This window comes from Nomascus leucogenys, chromosome 13 (genome assembly GCF_006542625.1).
Source record: "Nomascus leucogenys isolate Asia chromosome 13, Asia_NLE_v1, whole genome shotgun sequence".
Lineage (NCBI taxonomy): Eukaryota > Metazoa > Chordata > Mammalia > Primates > Hylobatidae > Nomascus > Nomascus leucogenys.
The window spans coordinates 93634-111265 of record NC_044393.1 but is presented as its reverse complement, the minus strand read 5'-3'; the positions used below and the strand labels follow the sequence as shown (position 1 = coordinate 111265).

General features: G+C 53.6%; 1 protein-coding gene across 11 annotated transcripts in view; it reads left to right on the top strand.

The window, feature by feature from the left end:
• The window catches only part of MYT1 (myelin transcription factor 1), a 112669-nt gene that overhangs the window by 34875 nt on the left and 60162 nt on the right, over positions 1-17632 (top strand). For 6 of the 11 annotated variants that reach the window (XM_030825596.1, XM_030825595.1, XM_030825593.1 and 3 more), the window contains exons 1-2: positions 7915-8219; positions 13734-13874. The exons of 1 other annotated variant lie outside the window; for it this stretch is intronic. In XM_030825596.1, the coding sequence (XP_030681456.1) occupies positions 13838-13874 (37 nt within the window). In that variant the 5' untranslated portion in view covers positions 7915-8219; positions 13734-13837. Of the gene's footprint in view, positions 1-7914; positions 8220-8249; positions 8691-13092; positions 13413-13733; positions 13875-17632 lie in introns of those variants that run through there. 4 more of the 11 variants (XM_030825600.1, XM_030825597.1, XM_030825594.1 and 1 more) reach the window with 3 other exon arrangements.

Genomic DNA, 17632 nt, shown 5'->3' with positions numbered 1-17632 from the left:
GCCTTCACTCATGCTGTGCCCTCACCTAACACCCCTTCCTGGTCAGGCCTCCCTGTCAGGAGCTTGTGTCTCTCTCTCCACAGGGCTGGGCAGATGCAGCGTCCTGGGCTCAGCATGGAGCCTCCTGGCTTCCCCAAACCATGCATGGCTGAGCTTGCGGCCTTGTTCAGCTGCCCCTGTCCTGCAGGTCCCTCTGAGCTCCGCAGAGCTTTGACACCAGTCTGACTTGCAGGGGGCTGGGAAGGTAGCCCCTCTGCAGCTGCTTCCAGTTCTTTCTGAGGCCTGGCCTAGGTTACCCCTGCTGCAGGGAGCTGTCTCCTCCGGTGCCACAGCAGTCACAGTGACCTTGCCTTCTCCTGCCGGTGCTGCCAGCCCTCAGCTGTCTCTCCTCTGTCTTTCCTCTGTCCCCACATCCTTTATCTCCTGGGCTGGGCTGTTGCTGAGGCTGCTGTGAGATGCACAGATCCCCAGGACCCTTGGGCTGGCCCCTCAGAGGCTTGAGGGCCTGGTGACCTGGTCCTCTGAGCAGCTTGTGTCCTCCAGGTCACTCTGCTGTTTCCACAGCATCCACACAGCCCAGCCAACCCCTAGGATGCCGCCTTCCAAGGTCATGGCCCTGGGTCAGGGCAGAGCAGGCAGAGGAGCCGTATGGGCAGACCAGAGGGCTTCACAGGTGCACCTGCATTGAGTGCCCTACTAAAGCAGGAACCAGTGCCAGCCTAGACAGTGATGACCAGCAGCCTGTGACCTCTGGAGCCTGGGATGTGTCCAGAAGGCAGGACCCCTGCTCTGGCTCCACATGACTTCAGCCCAGGTGGTGCTGAGTGCTGGGAACTCAGCTATGGTGGGTGATGTCCAGAGGGCTTCCCTTGGGTCAGCTGCAGCCCAGCTTCCCGTTGAGGGCAGGGAGGTACAGTGGTTACACGCAGCCCTGAGGGAGGCTGAGGTATTGCCACCTTCAATAGCCAGAGCCGCATCCCACACACGGGGCTGGACTCTCCCGGCTGTGGAGTGAGGCTGGGCCGCATGGCCTATGGCAAATGCCCCTCAAACCCTAATGCATCCACGGTCAACCTGGTGAGTTCTGACTCAGCCTGGCCAGGTTCCCCTGGTGCTGGCCCCCTGAGCGTGTGTTGAGTTGGGGTGGGGGGCTGGAGGGCCTTTCTCGAGCAGACCTTCAGAGAGGAGCACTGGCTCTCTTTCCTGATTCTGAACATGTCCAGGTCGTTTCATCACGTGATGGATTACCAGGCTGGTTGGTTCTACCGAAAGGCAGCAGCACAAGCTTTTCCTGGATTTCTCACCATTGTTCCTTTAAATAATCAGTCTTAATTAACTCCATCCAAAGAACGCATTTTCCCCAAGGGTAGGGAGTCCCAGTCAGGTGGAGCAAGTTGGAACTGCAAACCGCATTTGATAGCTGTGGTGTTAGGAGGGGCCCCCTGGCTACTGCGAGGGGTGTCTCCGTGATGGGCGGGCGGATGGATCAGCACCAACCCCTGCCGGCACTTTCTGACATTTCTGTTGCCCTCATTTGATAGATCGGGAAACTGAGTCACAGAAAGGTTTGGCAGTCTGCCGCAGGTCACTTCCCTTAAGCACAGATGTAATTGTGGACGAGGAGAAGAGGCAGAACTCAGAGGGGAAAACCACTCTTCCACACAGCATCTGCTGCGGCCACCTGCCCCCACCTGCCCCTGTCCCCACCTGTCCCTGTCCCTAACCTGCCCCACCTGTCCCCGTCCCCATCTGCTCCTGTCCCCATCCTGTCCCCACCTGCCCCACCCATCCCTGTGCCCAACCTGCCCACCTGCCCCTGTCCCCACTTGTTCCTGTCCCCATCTGCCCCACTTGTCCCTGTCCTCACCTGCCCCACCTGCCCCTGTCCCCACCTGTTCCTGTCCCCATCTGCCCCACTTGTCCCTGTCCTCACCTGCCCCACCTGCCCCTGCCCCCACCTGCCCCTGTCCCCACCTATCCTTGTCCTCAACATGCCCCATCTGTTCATGTCCCCACCTGTTCCTGTCCCCACCTGTCCCTGTCCCCACCTGTCTTTGTCTCCACCTGCTCCTATCCCCACCTGCCCCAGCTGCCCCTGTCCCCACCTGTCCCACCTGCCCCTGTCCTCACCTGTTCTACCTGCCCCTGTCCTCACCTGCCCAACCTGTCCGTGTCCCCCACGGCCCCACTGGTCCCTGCCACCACCTGCCCCACCTGACCCCGTCCCTCTTCTACCTTCCTGCCCCACCCCCTCCCCTCCCGCCACTTGCTCCACCTGTCTTGCCACTGCCATATGCCCCTCCTGGCCCCACCTGTCCTACCTGTCTCCCCTACCTCCAACCTGCCTCTCTTTTGCCCCCCACGTCCCCCCTCCCCCTCCTACCTTCACCTGCCCCACCTGTCTTCCCACCCCTACCTGCCCCTCTTGGCCTCCCACCTGTCCCCCCTGCACCCACCTGCTCCCTCCTGCTTCCCCTGCACGCTCACCAGCCTTGAGCACATTCACCCCCTCGCTGTTCTCTCCTCTAAACAAGATGACTCACCGTTTATTTCCAGCCCAATCTCTGCCCCGAGCTTCAGCCTCCGTACTGACACCCTTGTTGACGGTGTCACCTGGTGACTAACAGGCGCTCAGACATCCCAGCAGAGCCAGCAACTCCCACAAATCTGCCCTCCTTCAGCGTCTCCCTCTCAGGGGGTGCTGCCACACACCTCATGGCTCTGGCCAGCCCTGGAGTCTCCTGTGGCCTCTCTGTCCGTACCACATCCAGACCCTCAGCAACCCGATTCATTCCTGAGGGGGTGTCCCAACTCGATGCAATTCGTCGCTTCTCTTGGGACACCCTTTACCGTCTATTGCCGCCCAGTAGCACTCGCCATAGGCCTCACTGAAGATGTAAATGTTAAACATTTTACTCTTGGTCACCCAGCTGGGAGGGGCCGGTCAGGGGTCATTCCAGATCTGCCTCCTCCAAAGGTTTGAACCCTGCATACTCCGGGCCTCCCCCTCAATGCTGCCCTGGATGGGAGAAACTAGCCTGGACTTGGCCGCGCGTTGGTAGAAATAAGCCAGCATCACCTGGGCCTCCACCTGTCCCCTGCAGGGACAGACACCTGCAGAACCTGAGGACCAGGAGGTGACCCTGAGCTGCCCAGGGTGATGGGAGCTTCCCTCGGCATCAGGGGAAGCTGGCCCAGGGGACAGCCAGGCTCCATGGTGTGGCTAAGTTCATCGTTTCAAAGGGCGGTGGGTGGTGAAAGGTCGTGGCCCCCGTTGGAGGGACTGGGAATCATTCTGGAAGAGGCCTCTGCAGTGTCCACCTTCACTCCCATCCACACACCCTGCCCCTCCCTGACCCTGCTGTGGCTTTAGCTGCTGGAAGGTCCAGGTCCTTCTGGGCAGCCCTCTCTCCCTACCCTTTCCTTCCTGCACACCCCACCCTCTGCCTGCAGGACCTGAGGTTGTCCGAGGGAGTCTTGACTTCTACAGTTTGCCTCCCCCTGGCACCTCCCACCATAGCTTCTGCCTGGGACCTGGTGGTGGGGAGTCACTCACACCAGCTGAGGGCCCTCAGGGGCCTGCCCTCTCGACAGCCAGTGATTGGGTTGTGGGGAGCCAGACCTGACCCCACTCACCCATCCTGGCTGGTGCCCCGAGCTGGACCTAGTCTGACAGTCCCACCCGAGAGAGGAAGCGGGGGAAGGGATGCATCTTCAGGAAGGGCCCCCTCCCCTCACTCGCTGTGAGTCCATTACCGTTTGGGAAGGGCTGTGTCTCTGCCTCCCCTCACTCCCCTTCCCTGGCCCTGTGGGGTGGGGGAGAGATTGTCTGGGGCCTGAGCCCATTGTGTGGAGAAGAGAGCCTCATTGGCAGGCAGCCGGGGCATCAATTTGTGATTATCTGCTGCCTGGTCTTGATTGGCTGGATGCAGTGGGGTCTCCCCAGGGCCCTGGGACACAAGTTTGTGCAGCAACTTTTTCCAGCATGAAATGACGTGTGTTCCCAAAGAGAAGGTGCACCCCCTGGCCAGGATGACGCTCTGCGGGACCTTCCTGGGTGCGTACCACCCCCAGCCCCTCGCACCCTCCCTGTTCTGTTCACAAGTTTCTGTGAAGATGCCAAAGGGACTAATTAGCTGTGTGTGTCCCCCCATCGGAGCTCAGTGCTCTTTTCTGGGCAGCCGAGGAGGTGACAGACATGCTCCCTCCTGAACAATGGCCAGGGCCCCTGGGGAAACAGCCACCTCCCCTTCTAGCGGATCCTGTGGCTTGCAGAAGTGCTGACGGCACACAGCCCTGTGAACGCTGCCCTGCAGAAGGTTGGAGGTGGGAGGGCGGTGGGCAGGGTGTGTGCAGAGGCCAGCCGGGCCTTCTTTCTGTTGATTTACCTGCCCAGATCTGCCCAGCAGGCCATATAGCTGGTGGGTGTCAGGAGCCCTTGGCCTGGAGCAAGGCTCTGTGAGACTCTGTGAGAAGGTGGCAGAGGGAATTTGTGTGTGACAGATGTCCCCTGGGACTTAACTGTAGCTAAGGGGCTTTGGCCAGGGCCGCTGCTGCTTGCGTCCTCATCACACTCAAAGTTACTGTGTGTGAGTGCACATGTGTGAGTGTGCATGTGTATGTGAGGGTCTCACAAACTGGATGCCAAATGTTTGTGAGTGTCTGCGTGAGTGTGAGACAGACACACAAAGTCAGCCCCGAGTGTGGCGGAGAGTGGATCCCGGTTTTGTTTGCTCCATCTGCCAGGGCCGGCCTGGGGCAGCACCCCCGCCCTCAGCTGTTCTATACAATATTAATGCTCACCATCTCGGCCTCACACAACGGCCCTAATTGTCGTCTGCAGCATTAAGGCAGGCGCCCATCTGCGGGGAAGCTTTCAGAAGGAAACAAGAAAACCCTCACCCCCAGCTGGTCACCGGAGAAGGTGGTGCCAATTACAGATGCAGAAAGTTTAGACCAAAATTACTTGAAAGAGTTTTTATGAAGCAAATGAACTGACACTTGGAATGTCTGTGTGCAGATTTGCACAAGTAATTACACTTTATTTGAAGTGATCTTACCAGCTAAGCGATCATTAAGCCTGCTCCCCCACTCACACAAAGCACTTTCTCAGCGAGTGCGGCTGCGGCTAAGTTTGGTTTTGCAAATCTCCCGTTTCCCTCCCCGTGTGGAGTCTGAGGACCCGCCAGTCAGACAGGAGTTATTTCCTGGTGGATCTTTCCAAACATATTATTAAAAAGTCACATGTGACTTTCCCACAGACTTTTATGAAATAAAACCCAAAGGAACAGTGTGCAACGTGCTCAGTTATGGAAGAGAAAATATTTTATGATTTCAAAAAGTCCTGACAAATTTTCGCCCTCTCTAAGAAAAGAAGTTTAAGACTATACCTTGCTGTTGTCACTTACAAGCAGGGATCTGCTGGGGTCTGGAATTCTCTGTCTCAGCCCGGAGCCCAGAGTTGAGCGAGAGCTGAATACTGGTGCGAACTCAAGCTTCCCTGTGCGGAGAACAAAGGCTGAGGGGGGAGAGCGCTGTCCGAAGTGCTGATCAGACTTCGGATCCACCCACCGCTCAGGCTCCCTCCCAGGGGCTGAAGGGCGGCAGCCGAACCTGCGAAACGTGCCGCGGCCGCTTTTCTGCCCTGCTCTTTCCCTGGACTCCTTTGTCTTGACGGGGTCAGCTGAAGAGTTCGAACCTTTACTCATCCAAACTCATCTTCGGAAGCTGCTCACAGCACTGGAACCTCCCGGTGGGAGCTCCCGGGGCGCTCTAGGTCCTGCCGGCAGGCACCGATGTTAAGTTTCCAGGCACAGTCTGAATACTCTTAGCAGCGCCGCAGAGGGTCTGGGGGCCCATTCCCGACCCCCGGAGCGCCACACCTCAGGAGGCCTGTGATTGTTCAGAAGGGGAAGTGAGAAATGCCGAAAGACTTACGTTTTCACAAATTTGATTTCTGTTACCTGAAAAAACTCCTGTGCCCCACGAAGCGCGTGTTGCGCAGGTTCGTTTCTCCCTGCTGCCACCTCCGCTTCGCTGTGGTTTCTCAGGTGTGACTGTTGCATATCTGAATCAAGTCGCTTTCATGAAACCTTGGGTGTTGTTGGGAAATAAGGCTGATTCAGCAACGGCCCTCGCTTTGATTCTATCTTCATCATGGAACAATGGCCCGCAAGCCTGCCCGGAGCCTGCAGCCTGCCGATAAGAGTTTAATAGAATTTCTGAATGCCGAAGGTTTGGGGTGTAAGACATCCTAGCACGCACAGCATGTCCAGAGGAGATAGAAACGGCTTTTCAGGAGTGCTCTCAGCCGAATGTGTCCTTTTATACTAACGGATATAAGTTTATGACAGAATTTAAAAATGGTAGGCAGTCATTGTGAAAACCTCAGACTGTTCTCATTTGACTAATTAATATTTCATCCTCAGTTTGACCAGTGCAGGCTTGCATTTATTTCCTTGTGCTCAATCTAAACAATTGCTCTGTGTGCATTTTGTGTTTTATTCATTGAGGATAATGTGTGCGTATAAGAATCTAAGATACTTGCCTTTGGGGTGAAGCTTATTGGTTTGTATATAATGTGTAAAGCACAAACTGTATGTTAAAAATAAGCCACTAAGATTTTCAAAACATGGTCTCTTAGAGAAAGCTAAGTGTTTATAGTTCTGCCTCAGTCACACTTTTGGTGGCCCGAGCGAGCCCTTTAGTGCTAATTAAGTTGGGGTATTGTGTTCTTGCATAATTTGCCAAGAAATGATGTTTACTGTCGTTAAAATCTCTGCGCTGAACTTCTGAGATGTGAGTTTTCTGCTTCTCCAGCTGCCCTTGGACGGCGGCATCTTTGCAGGCGTCTCACATTGAGTTTTCACCCTTGTGTTTCACAGTTTCGTTTCTAACATCCTGATTATGATAGTGGACAATCGTTTGCCTGATTTATCAGTACAAGAAGGAGATTTGGGCCGCAAACAAGAATACTCTGGGTCTTGAGTTCTCTTACTGAAGAAATTCCTACATCTATCCCTGAATGTGGGGGAAAATATCACAGACTGGCAGATGAGAAGGCAGACAGTCAGGCTGCATAGAGAGTGGGTGGGCACTTCTATTGTGTGTGTTATGGATTTTTCTCTTCTTGATTTTCATTGGATAGCTCCTTTCAGGCCGTTTATAAAAGAATCAGAAAAAGAGCAGAAAACTTGGGCAGTGTGCTTCGCTCTGGTTGGAATAAACTTAGTCTTTTTTGGGGGGGGGTTCCCATGCCCAGGGATCCCTGAGTTCTCTTTGGGAAGGTTTTTATTATTGTAAAAATTAAAGTGAAAAGGGAAAGTGTGACAACAGAAAAATGTCTTTTCCTGATCTATTCTTTGTGTGCATGACTTTATTTTTTGGTCTGTGGCTATAGTTACCTTTTATGCCATTAAAAAATACATATCCATTTAAGTCAGGGGTACTTGAATATGCAGATGAGCCAATATATAATATTCCTGGTTCATTTGAGTAATAAATTCTGCAGCCCGTTCTTTATGATGGTAGGTCATATTCCTAACCACCAATAAATATTGTAAAGTACTTTCGCTGTAGCCATGCTAACCCAGGGCATCTGTCATTCCGGTTGCTGCTATTAGGAATTATTGGACTGAACCACTGGCAGAGAAAGCAGAGGGGGGTGAATGTGGTGGTTGTAATGCTCTCTGCCCTTTTATGTGTCTTGCTTTTTAAAAAAACTCAGTCATGCTGCACATTGAGTATGAATCAGTGTGGACAAATGTAGGCACCTTCTGTTGGCCGAGGCTCAGAGCAGGGGACAGGGCTCCACCGGCCTGGGACACCTCTCACCCCCAATTCAGCAGATCCATCTTTCTGATGCTATACTGTAAATTTATTTCACCTCAGAGAGTAAACAGATATATTGGAGCCCCAAGGGTTCATGGGTAGCGTATTTACAAAGGAGCCTCCTCCGCCAGCCCGTGCCACCGCTGCTAATGAGAGCAGTCATTAAGTAAATGAGACGTCGCCTTTAGCTGGCTTAGGAGTTCGCACACTAAGGGGAGAAGATATTTAATTGAAACCCGCACGCAGGCTTCCCCACATGTGACCGCTGTACGGGAGGCAGCTGCCTTCCCTCTCCTCCCCCAGTCCACCCTGCACCCCCCATGTAAATTTCATGATTGCTTTTCCGTGATGTCATTTTGAAAGAGGACAGACAATAGCTGTGGGGAAAGGTAAGTCAACCTTACGTTCTTTCTGACAAAGGCAGATACCCAACGCTTGGCTTTTCCTCTTGGACAGAGACAGGGAGAGGGCGCGCGGGCAGAGTTAATTTCTAAGATGAAGGCTCTGTTTGCAGGAAAAGCAGGTCTGAGGATGGCTTTTTGAAACTGCTCTGGAGGACGGGGGCTTTCTTCTCCTCCCTGGCCTGCCGTGTGCTGTTTTTCTCCTGTCTCTCTGTTGTTCATGCTCCTCTGAGATTCCAGGGGGCATGTTGTGCTTCTGACAGAGGAGACATTAGGGGAGGGGAGCGCATATCAAAACGAGAAACTTTATGCGCATTTCTGGAAGAGGAACAACGGATATGTCTGTGGCCTGGGACCCAGCAGCTCCATACCTGGCGAGAGCGCTGGCCGTTTAAGCAGAAGACCTCTCTGAAGCAGGTCTCAGAGTCCGGGGTGTGTCACGTGTGACCCCCACCCGAGGTACTGAGTAGAGGTGCTCACGCGAACGTTTTGTCTGCATGTCACGCGTTTCTCAACTTAAGGATCAATACCTAGGGTGCATGCGTCTGTGGGATAGATGTGCAGAAGTAAATATCGGCTGCTCCTCTCAGCCCCTTTTTTTGCTACGTGTCCGTGCGGCTGTGGAGTGTGTTTATGGTGGTAGTGTAACTGGATTTTTGTATTTAAAACTAAAAATCAGGATTAGCTAAGTTGAACACCCTAATGCCATTGTCTGTAGTTCCGGGGCCGTGGACTTTGGTTCTGTCCATTGAATTCACTTTCTTCTCTGTAAGCCAGGAAAATAAACAAGTGCTGGTGGCTTTGTGTTGCAGTGGTGGGTTCTCACTGCTCCTTCTGAGTCACCAAGGGCTTTGCTTGTCTCAGCATCACCTTTGAATCAGTGGACACCATTGGCTGGTAAAGTTGGGTGTTTAATTTTGGAAACAAAACATTTGTGGTGGTGCGGGGGGTTCTGTGGCTGCAGGTGGGTTTGGTCCCGGGCAGCGACTCTGTCACGATGATGATAATGGCAGCGCTGATTATAATTATCCTTTTGGGAGAGGGCGGTGGAGAATTTTGCCCTTGTAGTTTTTGTTTTTGTTTTTTTCTTTTAAATCACAGAAAACCGAGGATACCTCTAATGCCAGTGGCTGAGTGCACAAAAGGTGGGAGGGATGTTGGGGCAGACTTGGGTGGGCCCACTTGGTGCTGAGGGGTGTGCTCTGGCTCTGTCTCCTCTGAGGTGCCGGCAGAGCCTGCCCTGGCCTCGCTCTGGCCTGGGGAGTGGGGGTGCTGTGTCCTCACCAGGGCTGACTGAGGGAGGCTCCCCTCGGCCCCCAGGCTCCCTGCCACCCCGGGCTCCCCTCCCATTGGTCCTTGGCTGTGATTATCGCCTCCTTCCATATGGCCCTGTTAATTAATGGTAAACAAAAGAGTAAGAGAGCAGGGATTGGAGTCCTGTGGTACCAGCCAGGGTGCTGCTACCAGTGGAGGCAGGACCCTGCCCTGTCTCCCTGGGTAGCTGTTCCTTATACAGAGGAGGCTGGGTCAGGGCTTAGAGGGCAGTTTGTTTTCAAAGAGAAGGAGGCAGTTTTATGGATTCTTCTGTCCTGTAGAGACTGAGACTCCTACAGGGTCCCCCTGACTCCCTGGGCACCTGGACGGTGCCGAACTTCCCAGAGGTACTTGCTGATTCAGGAGCTTGAGCAGGAGCCACAGAGAGCTGGACAAAGAGGCCTTTCTGCTCTGGAACAGCCTCGGCTCTGACCCCCTTGGGCCATGAGTCCCTGAAGAGGGCCTGGTAGCTTACCCAAGGCAGGGGGGCTGCTTCTGTCCCAAGTGCCACTCAAGGGTTTGTGTGACCCTCAGTCATTGCCCACAGATCTGGAGGTAGCCTCAATTGTTCAGAGCCAATGCTCTGGCCCCCCTTGGAAGATTCTGGCAAAGGCAGTGGTCACCTACTCCCTTGAATGCCCCTGGTGCATGAGCAGGGAAAAACTCTCTGAGATGACCCCTTCTAGCCATGTGGGATGCGAAGTTGCTCTGGTCTGGGGATTGCAGCAGCCTCTACTTGGAAGCTCTGTTAGTACCGGAGATGTCAGGGAGAGGCTGGCAGAGGGTATGCGGCCACGGGGGTGCACGCTGGGCAGCTCTGGCAGCTGACCAACGGCAGTGCTGGCTCCGCAGTCAGCCTGGATGGTGGCTGGAGCTTGGCCTGTCCCCTCTCTGTGGACGTGGTGGGCGCTCTCCCTGGTGCTGCTCAGAGACTCACTCCCTTCGTCTCTGGCCAGGGGTCCCTGAATGTGCAGACAATGACATTTGTGGTGGTGTGGGGGGTAGAGGAGACCCCACCACTCTGCACTGGGGAGATGGGTCAGAGCCTGACTAACTGTCTTCCTGGTGCCACTCAGTCTGGTGATGGCTGGGCCGCTTGGAATGCCAGTTTGCACAACCCAGTTCTGTGCAGAGAGAGCAGGAGAGGTTCCTGAAGACTGACGAAGTGCCAGAGAGAAACCTGGGGCCTCCAGCAGCTGCTCAGTGGCAGCAGGCAGGCTGGTGGGGGCTGAGCTCTTCCTAGATGGACTCAGTGCAAAAGGCACATCTACTTTGGAAAAGACTGAGCAAGGCTTGGGGCCACCCAGTCCCTCTGTCGGGGCTCACGGTGGGGATGAGACCAGCAACAACCAGAACACTTTGGTCAGCACCAGGCCTGGAGTGGATGAGGAGGTCGAGAACTGACCCAGCTGGTGGAACAGGGGTCAGGAGGTTAGCTGTGGGGTGGGTGGGGGCTGCTGGCGGTCACCTGATCTGTGAGCGGGCAGGGTACTGGATGGTCAGCCAGACTTTTCATGTTACTCAGGCATCTTGGAGAGTGGATGCTCTGCCTGTCCCAATGCTGGAAGACGCATCTCAGAGCCCCTCTTTTGTTGCCTGTTCTCTTGCAGGAACCTGGGCGGGAGAGTGGAGCGGGGCACCTGCGGGGTTTGGGGGGGTCTTCTCTTTCTTCCTCTCTCCCATCCTCCTCATCTTAGATCCTCCCCCTCTCCATTTTCCTTGTGAACTCACTCATGAATAAACCAAAAGTTAGTTGTCTATGGACGTAATTTTAACAGGAATGTTGTGGTGTGAGTTTACGGGAAAATGGTCTTTGGGAACCAGCATCATTAGATTAGTCAGACCGAGAAACGCCGTGTTTCCCAGAAGGGAGAGAGCAGTGGCCGCTGTGCTGCTCCCCTGTGGGCTTTCTGCTTCTTGGGGACCACGGGACCCATCCCCACTTCAGGACAGCCCCAGTGGGCAGCCCACTGCCCAGCGCAGAGTGTTTGCTGGAGGCCTTGGGGTGGAATGTGTTTTCATGGCCTCTTGAGGTTCCCAGCATTTTTCTGTCTTTCAGACAAAATTTCCCCAAACGTCACTTAAAAAACTCAAAACAAAAATGAGCAAGAGGAATTTCACCTGAATTAAAATGTTTTTGATCTCAGGCTTCCACGGAGCCAGCTTCAGAGAGAAGAGATTAATGGATACTTGCAAGTGGAAAGCGTAGTTTGAAAATGTCTTCCTGTTTCTCTTCAGTGTTACTGGAACCAACCTGATACAAGCGTGGAGTCTTTTCTCCCTACGGTTAATGCCATTAGGAGCTTTCCGTGTGGGAAGATTCATTTCACCCATCACTTCATCCTTTTTTTTTTATTTTACAATTTGCACTTAAAAAATGCAATGTTATTTTAATCGGGAACGAAAGTAACTCAGCATGCTTTAATCTGCCCTGGCTGAGTACATCTGCCTTGGCCAGGATTGGAGTCCAGGCCTTGCAGAGGAGAGAGGATGTCGACACAGCTGTGGGTGTCTGTGGTCTTCCTGCCACCCCTCGTCCTGCAGCACCGAAAGCCTCCACTCAGCAGCCTCAATCTTCAAAAGAGTGACTTTGTGTTCTGGCAACTGAGTGTGTAGTTTGCCCTGGAGTTGCTTGGAGTTGATTGGATACGTTTGCTGTGCCTTGGGGTTTATTTGGGACTGTGGCCTGGGAGCATGGCCTGTGCCAGGAGGGTGCAGGTTGGACGGTCCTCAGGAAGTAGGCTGCAGCACTCTGCATGAGTCAGGGTGGCCAGGCAAGGTGGGGGTGAGCACTTGGGATCTAGATTCTAGGGAGGAAAAGTGGAGGCACCATATGGCCTGAGCTGCTGACAGATGAGCTTGCTGGCCCCACCTCTCTCTCACGCCTGGCTTCACACCTCCATCGTGTTCAACACTGGTCTGAGGGCTGGGGCAGAAGCCATCTGGGTCCTCTTCTTTTTTTCCCATTTTGCCGCTTGCAATCCACACATCAGAGGAGGAGTGTGAGAAGAGGGGGCCCTGGGTCAAGGCGGTTGGAGCCTCTCACCTGGTCCTGGGGGACCCCTCCATGTTTCCCTAGCTCAGGGACCCACAGAGCTGCCAGTGGCTGACCTGCCCTGCCTGAATGCGAGGAGAGTGGGAGTTTGGATGCTCCATGGTGCACCAGGGCCTGCTTTAGAAGGCCCTAGAAGGTCCCTGAGACTCTCGGACCACAAACTGAGAGCAGCAGGTGCTTGGGGTGGCCTCCCAGTGAGCCAGACCCACAGACCCACGGTGAGCCAGACCCGAGGCGCGTCCCCAGTCCCTGCGTGCGCCTTGCTGAGCTAGCTTGTCAAAGCACTTGGGTCTTTACACCTACAGGGTTTTTTGGGTTCTGAAAATCAAATGGCTTTAGCAGTCCTGCTCTGTGTGCAGCCAGAGTGGCTCCTAACTGAAGGTGCTGCCCATTCTTTACAAGACTTAGAGCTGGGGGACAAGTTCCCTCTCGGCTCTGAGTTTCCCAGGGTATCTGCCGACCCAGGGATCCCAGGGATGGTTCGAAGCGGCCTCTCAGTTACTGCTGACCCAACACTTGGTTGTCAGTTGTTCGTCAGCACGTGGAATTGTGCTCACCCTGCCATTACCAAAGTTTTGTTTAGGGAAAAACAGGGATTTGAAATTGGGACGACTTACGATGTTTAACATTATTTTCATCGAGACTGGGCCTTAATCTATGAAATGGAACAAAAAATCTGACTTAGGTCGCAAGGGGCAAAGAAACACGTTTGACACTGTTATTTTAATCATTGAGACTGTGCTAACTTGTTTAATTCTCATGAATGTGTTCTGTGCTGGACACTGAGGCTGGGAGGCAAATTAGCTTCCCAGGTGAGTGGTGTAGCTGGAATCTGAGATCTTTCCAGAACAGCCTCCCTCACAGTCCCACCCAGCCCCACCCAGCCCCACCCAGCCCCACCCAGCCTTCCTGCCCAGTGTCCCAGGCTGCCTTGGAGGCTGCCCGCAGACCACAGTATGACCCTTACTGCCCTCGTGTCTCTTCCTCACAGCCTGGGACACATCTAGAGCCTGTCCCCAGCATGCCCTCCAACCTTATTCTCCGTCCCAAGCTGGGTTGTTACCCAAGATTCCCGAACATGCCTCCCTATCTCCCTTAATCTCCTGCAGTTGAATTTTTGCTTCTCTTTCAAGGCTTGGTACAGATGCCACCCTGGACCCTCCTTTACTTACCTTTACTCTCATGTGTCTCACATTTGAAATCCCACTCTCGGGATGCAGTGTCTCTGCTGTGACTGATGGGCGTCCCTGCTTGCCTTCCGGGAGAGCCTGCAGGTAACCAGCTCTGGGGGCTGCCGGGCCCGAGGAAAGCATCCCAAGTCTAGGGGCTGCTGGACCCCATGGGGGCACCGCAAGTCTGGGCCTGCTGGGTCCAAGGGGGGTACCCCAAGTCTAGGGCCTGCTGGGCCCAAGGGGAGCACCCCAATCTTGCCTAGGGACTCCCTTGTTCACACAGTACATGGAGTTTTCAAAGCTGATCTGGACCAGGGAAGGATCCACATTTTAGCTTTGAGGTTGGAAGGACACTTGTGTTGGGGAGAAAAGCTACTTAAATGCTCAATTGAGCAGTTCTGAATTTTTCCTCCACTCTCTGTTCCTTCTTGAGGTTGAGCCCTGCCTTCTGGTTATTTGCGATCATGTCCGCCTAGATAAAATGTTAGACTATGAATGCACATTGGAGAGGTCCCTCTCACAGTCATTTGTTTTTAAGTGATCTGATTTTGTTTTGGCTGGCTTATTTAGAGTTTTGTGCTTCCTCATTTTATTTCCATGAAGGCTGTGCCCAACCCTAGCCTCGGTGAGCCATGACCCAGTCATGTCACCAATGCATCAAAGTGTGTTGGCTGTGAGGCGTTCGTTCCCTCCCCACGACACAGATAGACAAATTGGTCCTAGATATATATATATATATATATATATATATTTTTTTTTTTTTTTTTTTTTTGAGACAGAGTCTTGCTCTGTTGCCCAGGCAGGAATGCAGTGGCGCCATCTCAGCTGCAACCTCTGCCTCCGGGTTCAAGCAATTCTCTCTGCCTCAGTCTCCCGAGTAGCTGGGACTGCAGATGCGTGCCACCACGCCTGGCTAATTTTTGTATTTTTTTTAGCAGAGATGGGGTTTTGCCATGTTGGCAAGGCTGGTCTTGAACTCCTGACCTCAGGTGATCTGCCCACCTCAGCCTCCCAAAGTGCTGGTATTACAGGCGTGAGCCACTGTGCCCGGCCAAATTTGCCCAGTTTTTAAGAGTTATGAGGTGCTGTGAGCTTGCTGCCTTCCCTCATCTAGCGTTAAGTCCTGTAAGCAGAGAGTCTGCTTCCTAGGTGCATCTGCCAGAGAGGGAAAACAAAGTGGATTTGTTACTGAGTGGCATTCAGGGAAGCAAGAATCAATTCCAGGACTCTGGGACCTGCACCTCTTCCCTGTGGAGTGTCATCCACACCAGTGGCCTGGGCTTGTCTGGCTGCAAATCGCACATGCAGCTTCTAAGTCAGAACCTGCTACTGGATGTAGAGCTCCCTTCATCCCCAGGGTCTGAGCCTTTGTGCTTGGCTGACCCCCTACACCTCTGGCATCTGGAGGAACCCGAACCCACTTTGATATAAGAGTTAGAGTCCAATCCCTCTGAGAACCGTCTGATGGCCTTCGGGCCTCCTGGACCTGGTGGGCTCTCCCCCTGCCAGCCCCTCCTGCTGGCCACCCACTTCCTGCCCAGTCACCCAGAGGCCAGGCCGCCTCTGGTGTGGGTAAAGCGTTTATGTTTTCCCCAGATGTGTTCTGTGTTGGCTCTCGTGTACTGACCGCTGTCCATCCAGGCTGGGAAATTACCATACACATCCCCGCACCCCCCGCAATTTTTCTAAGCCTGAAGAGCAGCAGAGGGGACTGCTCTGAGCCCTGGAGCTGGGGCTGCAGTTGAACCCATCAGAGAGCAGCTGCCTGGGCTCACCCTACCCACGCAGGGATTTGGGCAGGGGTCCTGCGGTTGGAGAGCCTGGGGTTAGAGAAGGAAAACGGAACTGTTGTGAAAGCCAAAATCCCCAAGGGCTTTGAGGCCTGGAGATCTTCCCTCGAGCCCTCTCCCTTCTGAACTGGGGATGAGCCAGGGTGTGGCAGACCCGATAGGGAATGTGAGATGCCCCTCCTAGTGGAATTTTATCTTCAAGGCCTCAGTAAAATGTGGTTTTAAGGCAGAAGGAGATGGCCATTTCTTCTCTTTTTTGGGCTGGAAAGCTGAACGGTTCTAAGAAAAATTTCTGGGACCAAGGAACGAAAATGCTGGAGCAGAATTCCAGAGCAGGACCTCTTGATCCTGCGAGGCTGCCATGTCTTCTGGGGAGTTCCCAAAGATCCATGGGCAAGATGCCCCCAAACCCAGCCCTGCTGGCTCTGGCCGTACCATCTTTTTTTTTTTTTTTTTTTTTTTTTTTTTTTTTAAAGACGGAGTCTCACTCTGTTGCCCAGGCTGGAGTGCAGTGGCGTGATCTTGGCTCACTGCAACCTCTGCCTACTGGGTTCAGCAATTCTCCTGCCTCCTGCATGGCCTACCTGGCTATTTTTTTTTGTAGGCTTCACCATTTGGCTTTTTTTTTTTTTTTTTTTTTTTTTTTTTTTTTTTTTTTTTTTTTTTTCTTTTCCTGCGCTCGCCTCCTGCACCTGTGCCACTACACACCCGCCCGGCTAATTTTTGTATTTTAGTAGAGGGCAGGGGTTTCACCCATGTTGGCCTAGGCTGGTCACTGGCCCCCCGGCCAGGCTGGTCTTTAACTCCTGCCCTCAAGTGATCCACCCACCTCGGCCTCCCGAAGTGTTAGGAGCCACCATTCCTTGAGCCACCATTCCTGGCCTCATACCCTCTTCATTCTTATCTTGCGTCTGGAATACCTATTGGACCAGGCCTGTTTCCATCACAGCCCCTTCTTACTACCTTTGTTTTCTCTGTGTTCTCCCCCTTCCCATACCCCAGGATTCAGGCAGGCGAGTCCAGTTGTGCCTGATTGGAAAAAGGGTCTCTGATGGTAGCCCAGTGAGGCAAGGCCCATGGGTCAGCCTGGCCACTTTTCCTCCCCTCCTGAGTACTGTGGGTGGGTCAGGCCTCGAGCAGCCCTTGGAGGCAGCAGTCACAGACAGAGGTGGGCTGTTGAGCAGGTGCGGCTGATAGAGTGGGTGTCTTTTGTGGGCTTCTCCCCAGCCTGTGGCCTGGCCTAGTCAGTAGAGATGGTCAGGGAGGAGGAGGGAGCCCGTACCCCAGTGCCTGTAGTTGTGTCCATTCCCCATCCCTGACTTCTCCTCCTGTAGCATCTTTCCTGCTGCCCTGGGTAGCCTCTTGGGAGCCACCTATTTCTGGAGGTCCCCACTCTGGGTTCCTTGTCCTGGGTGTGGGGCGAATGTGCTGGACTGGGGTCACAGCATTGAACCCCACTTGGAGCTGAGGATGTTGTCGCCCCAGAAGGAGAATCCTGTGTGTCTGCGTGGAGCAGTGTGGAGTGGTTTCCTTGGTGCCGCCTGGGTTCCGGGCACCCGGCCTGGGTGTGAGGCCTGGTCACACAGCTGAACTGCTCTCCCAGGCACCCCTGGAGGGATGAATGTGACACTATTGGTGTCCCTCCCAGCACACTGCTTGCCCTGGGCTGGGCACACTCCTCCCCTGTTGGCAGCCGGGATGACAGGCCGCCTGGAGAGCCCGTCCTGTGATTTGGTTTGGAAAGTCATTATTACTGCAGAGCAGTTTAGCTGTTGTTTTTACAGCGTTGGTAAAGGTTAAAAGAAATAATGATGATAATATAAGAAAGACTCAGCCACAGTAACTGCCTGCAACACGCTATTTGCATTTTTAAGGAAACACTTCTTTGAGACAGCCTGGGTGAAAGGTCACTATTTGCATATAAATGGAAAAGAAAGTGTATGATGCTGGAAGTTACATCTGTATTATTTTCTCAGCAGTGAGCTGCTGTTGGAGAGATTAGAGGACATGGCTTGCATTTGGCTTTTATTGAATAGAGAAAGTACCAGCGAGGCTGATTTAGAAGCAAAA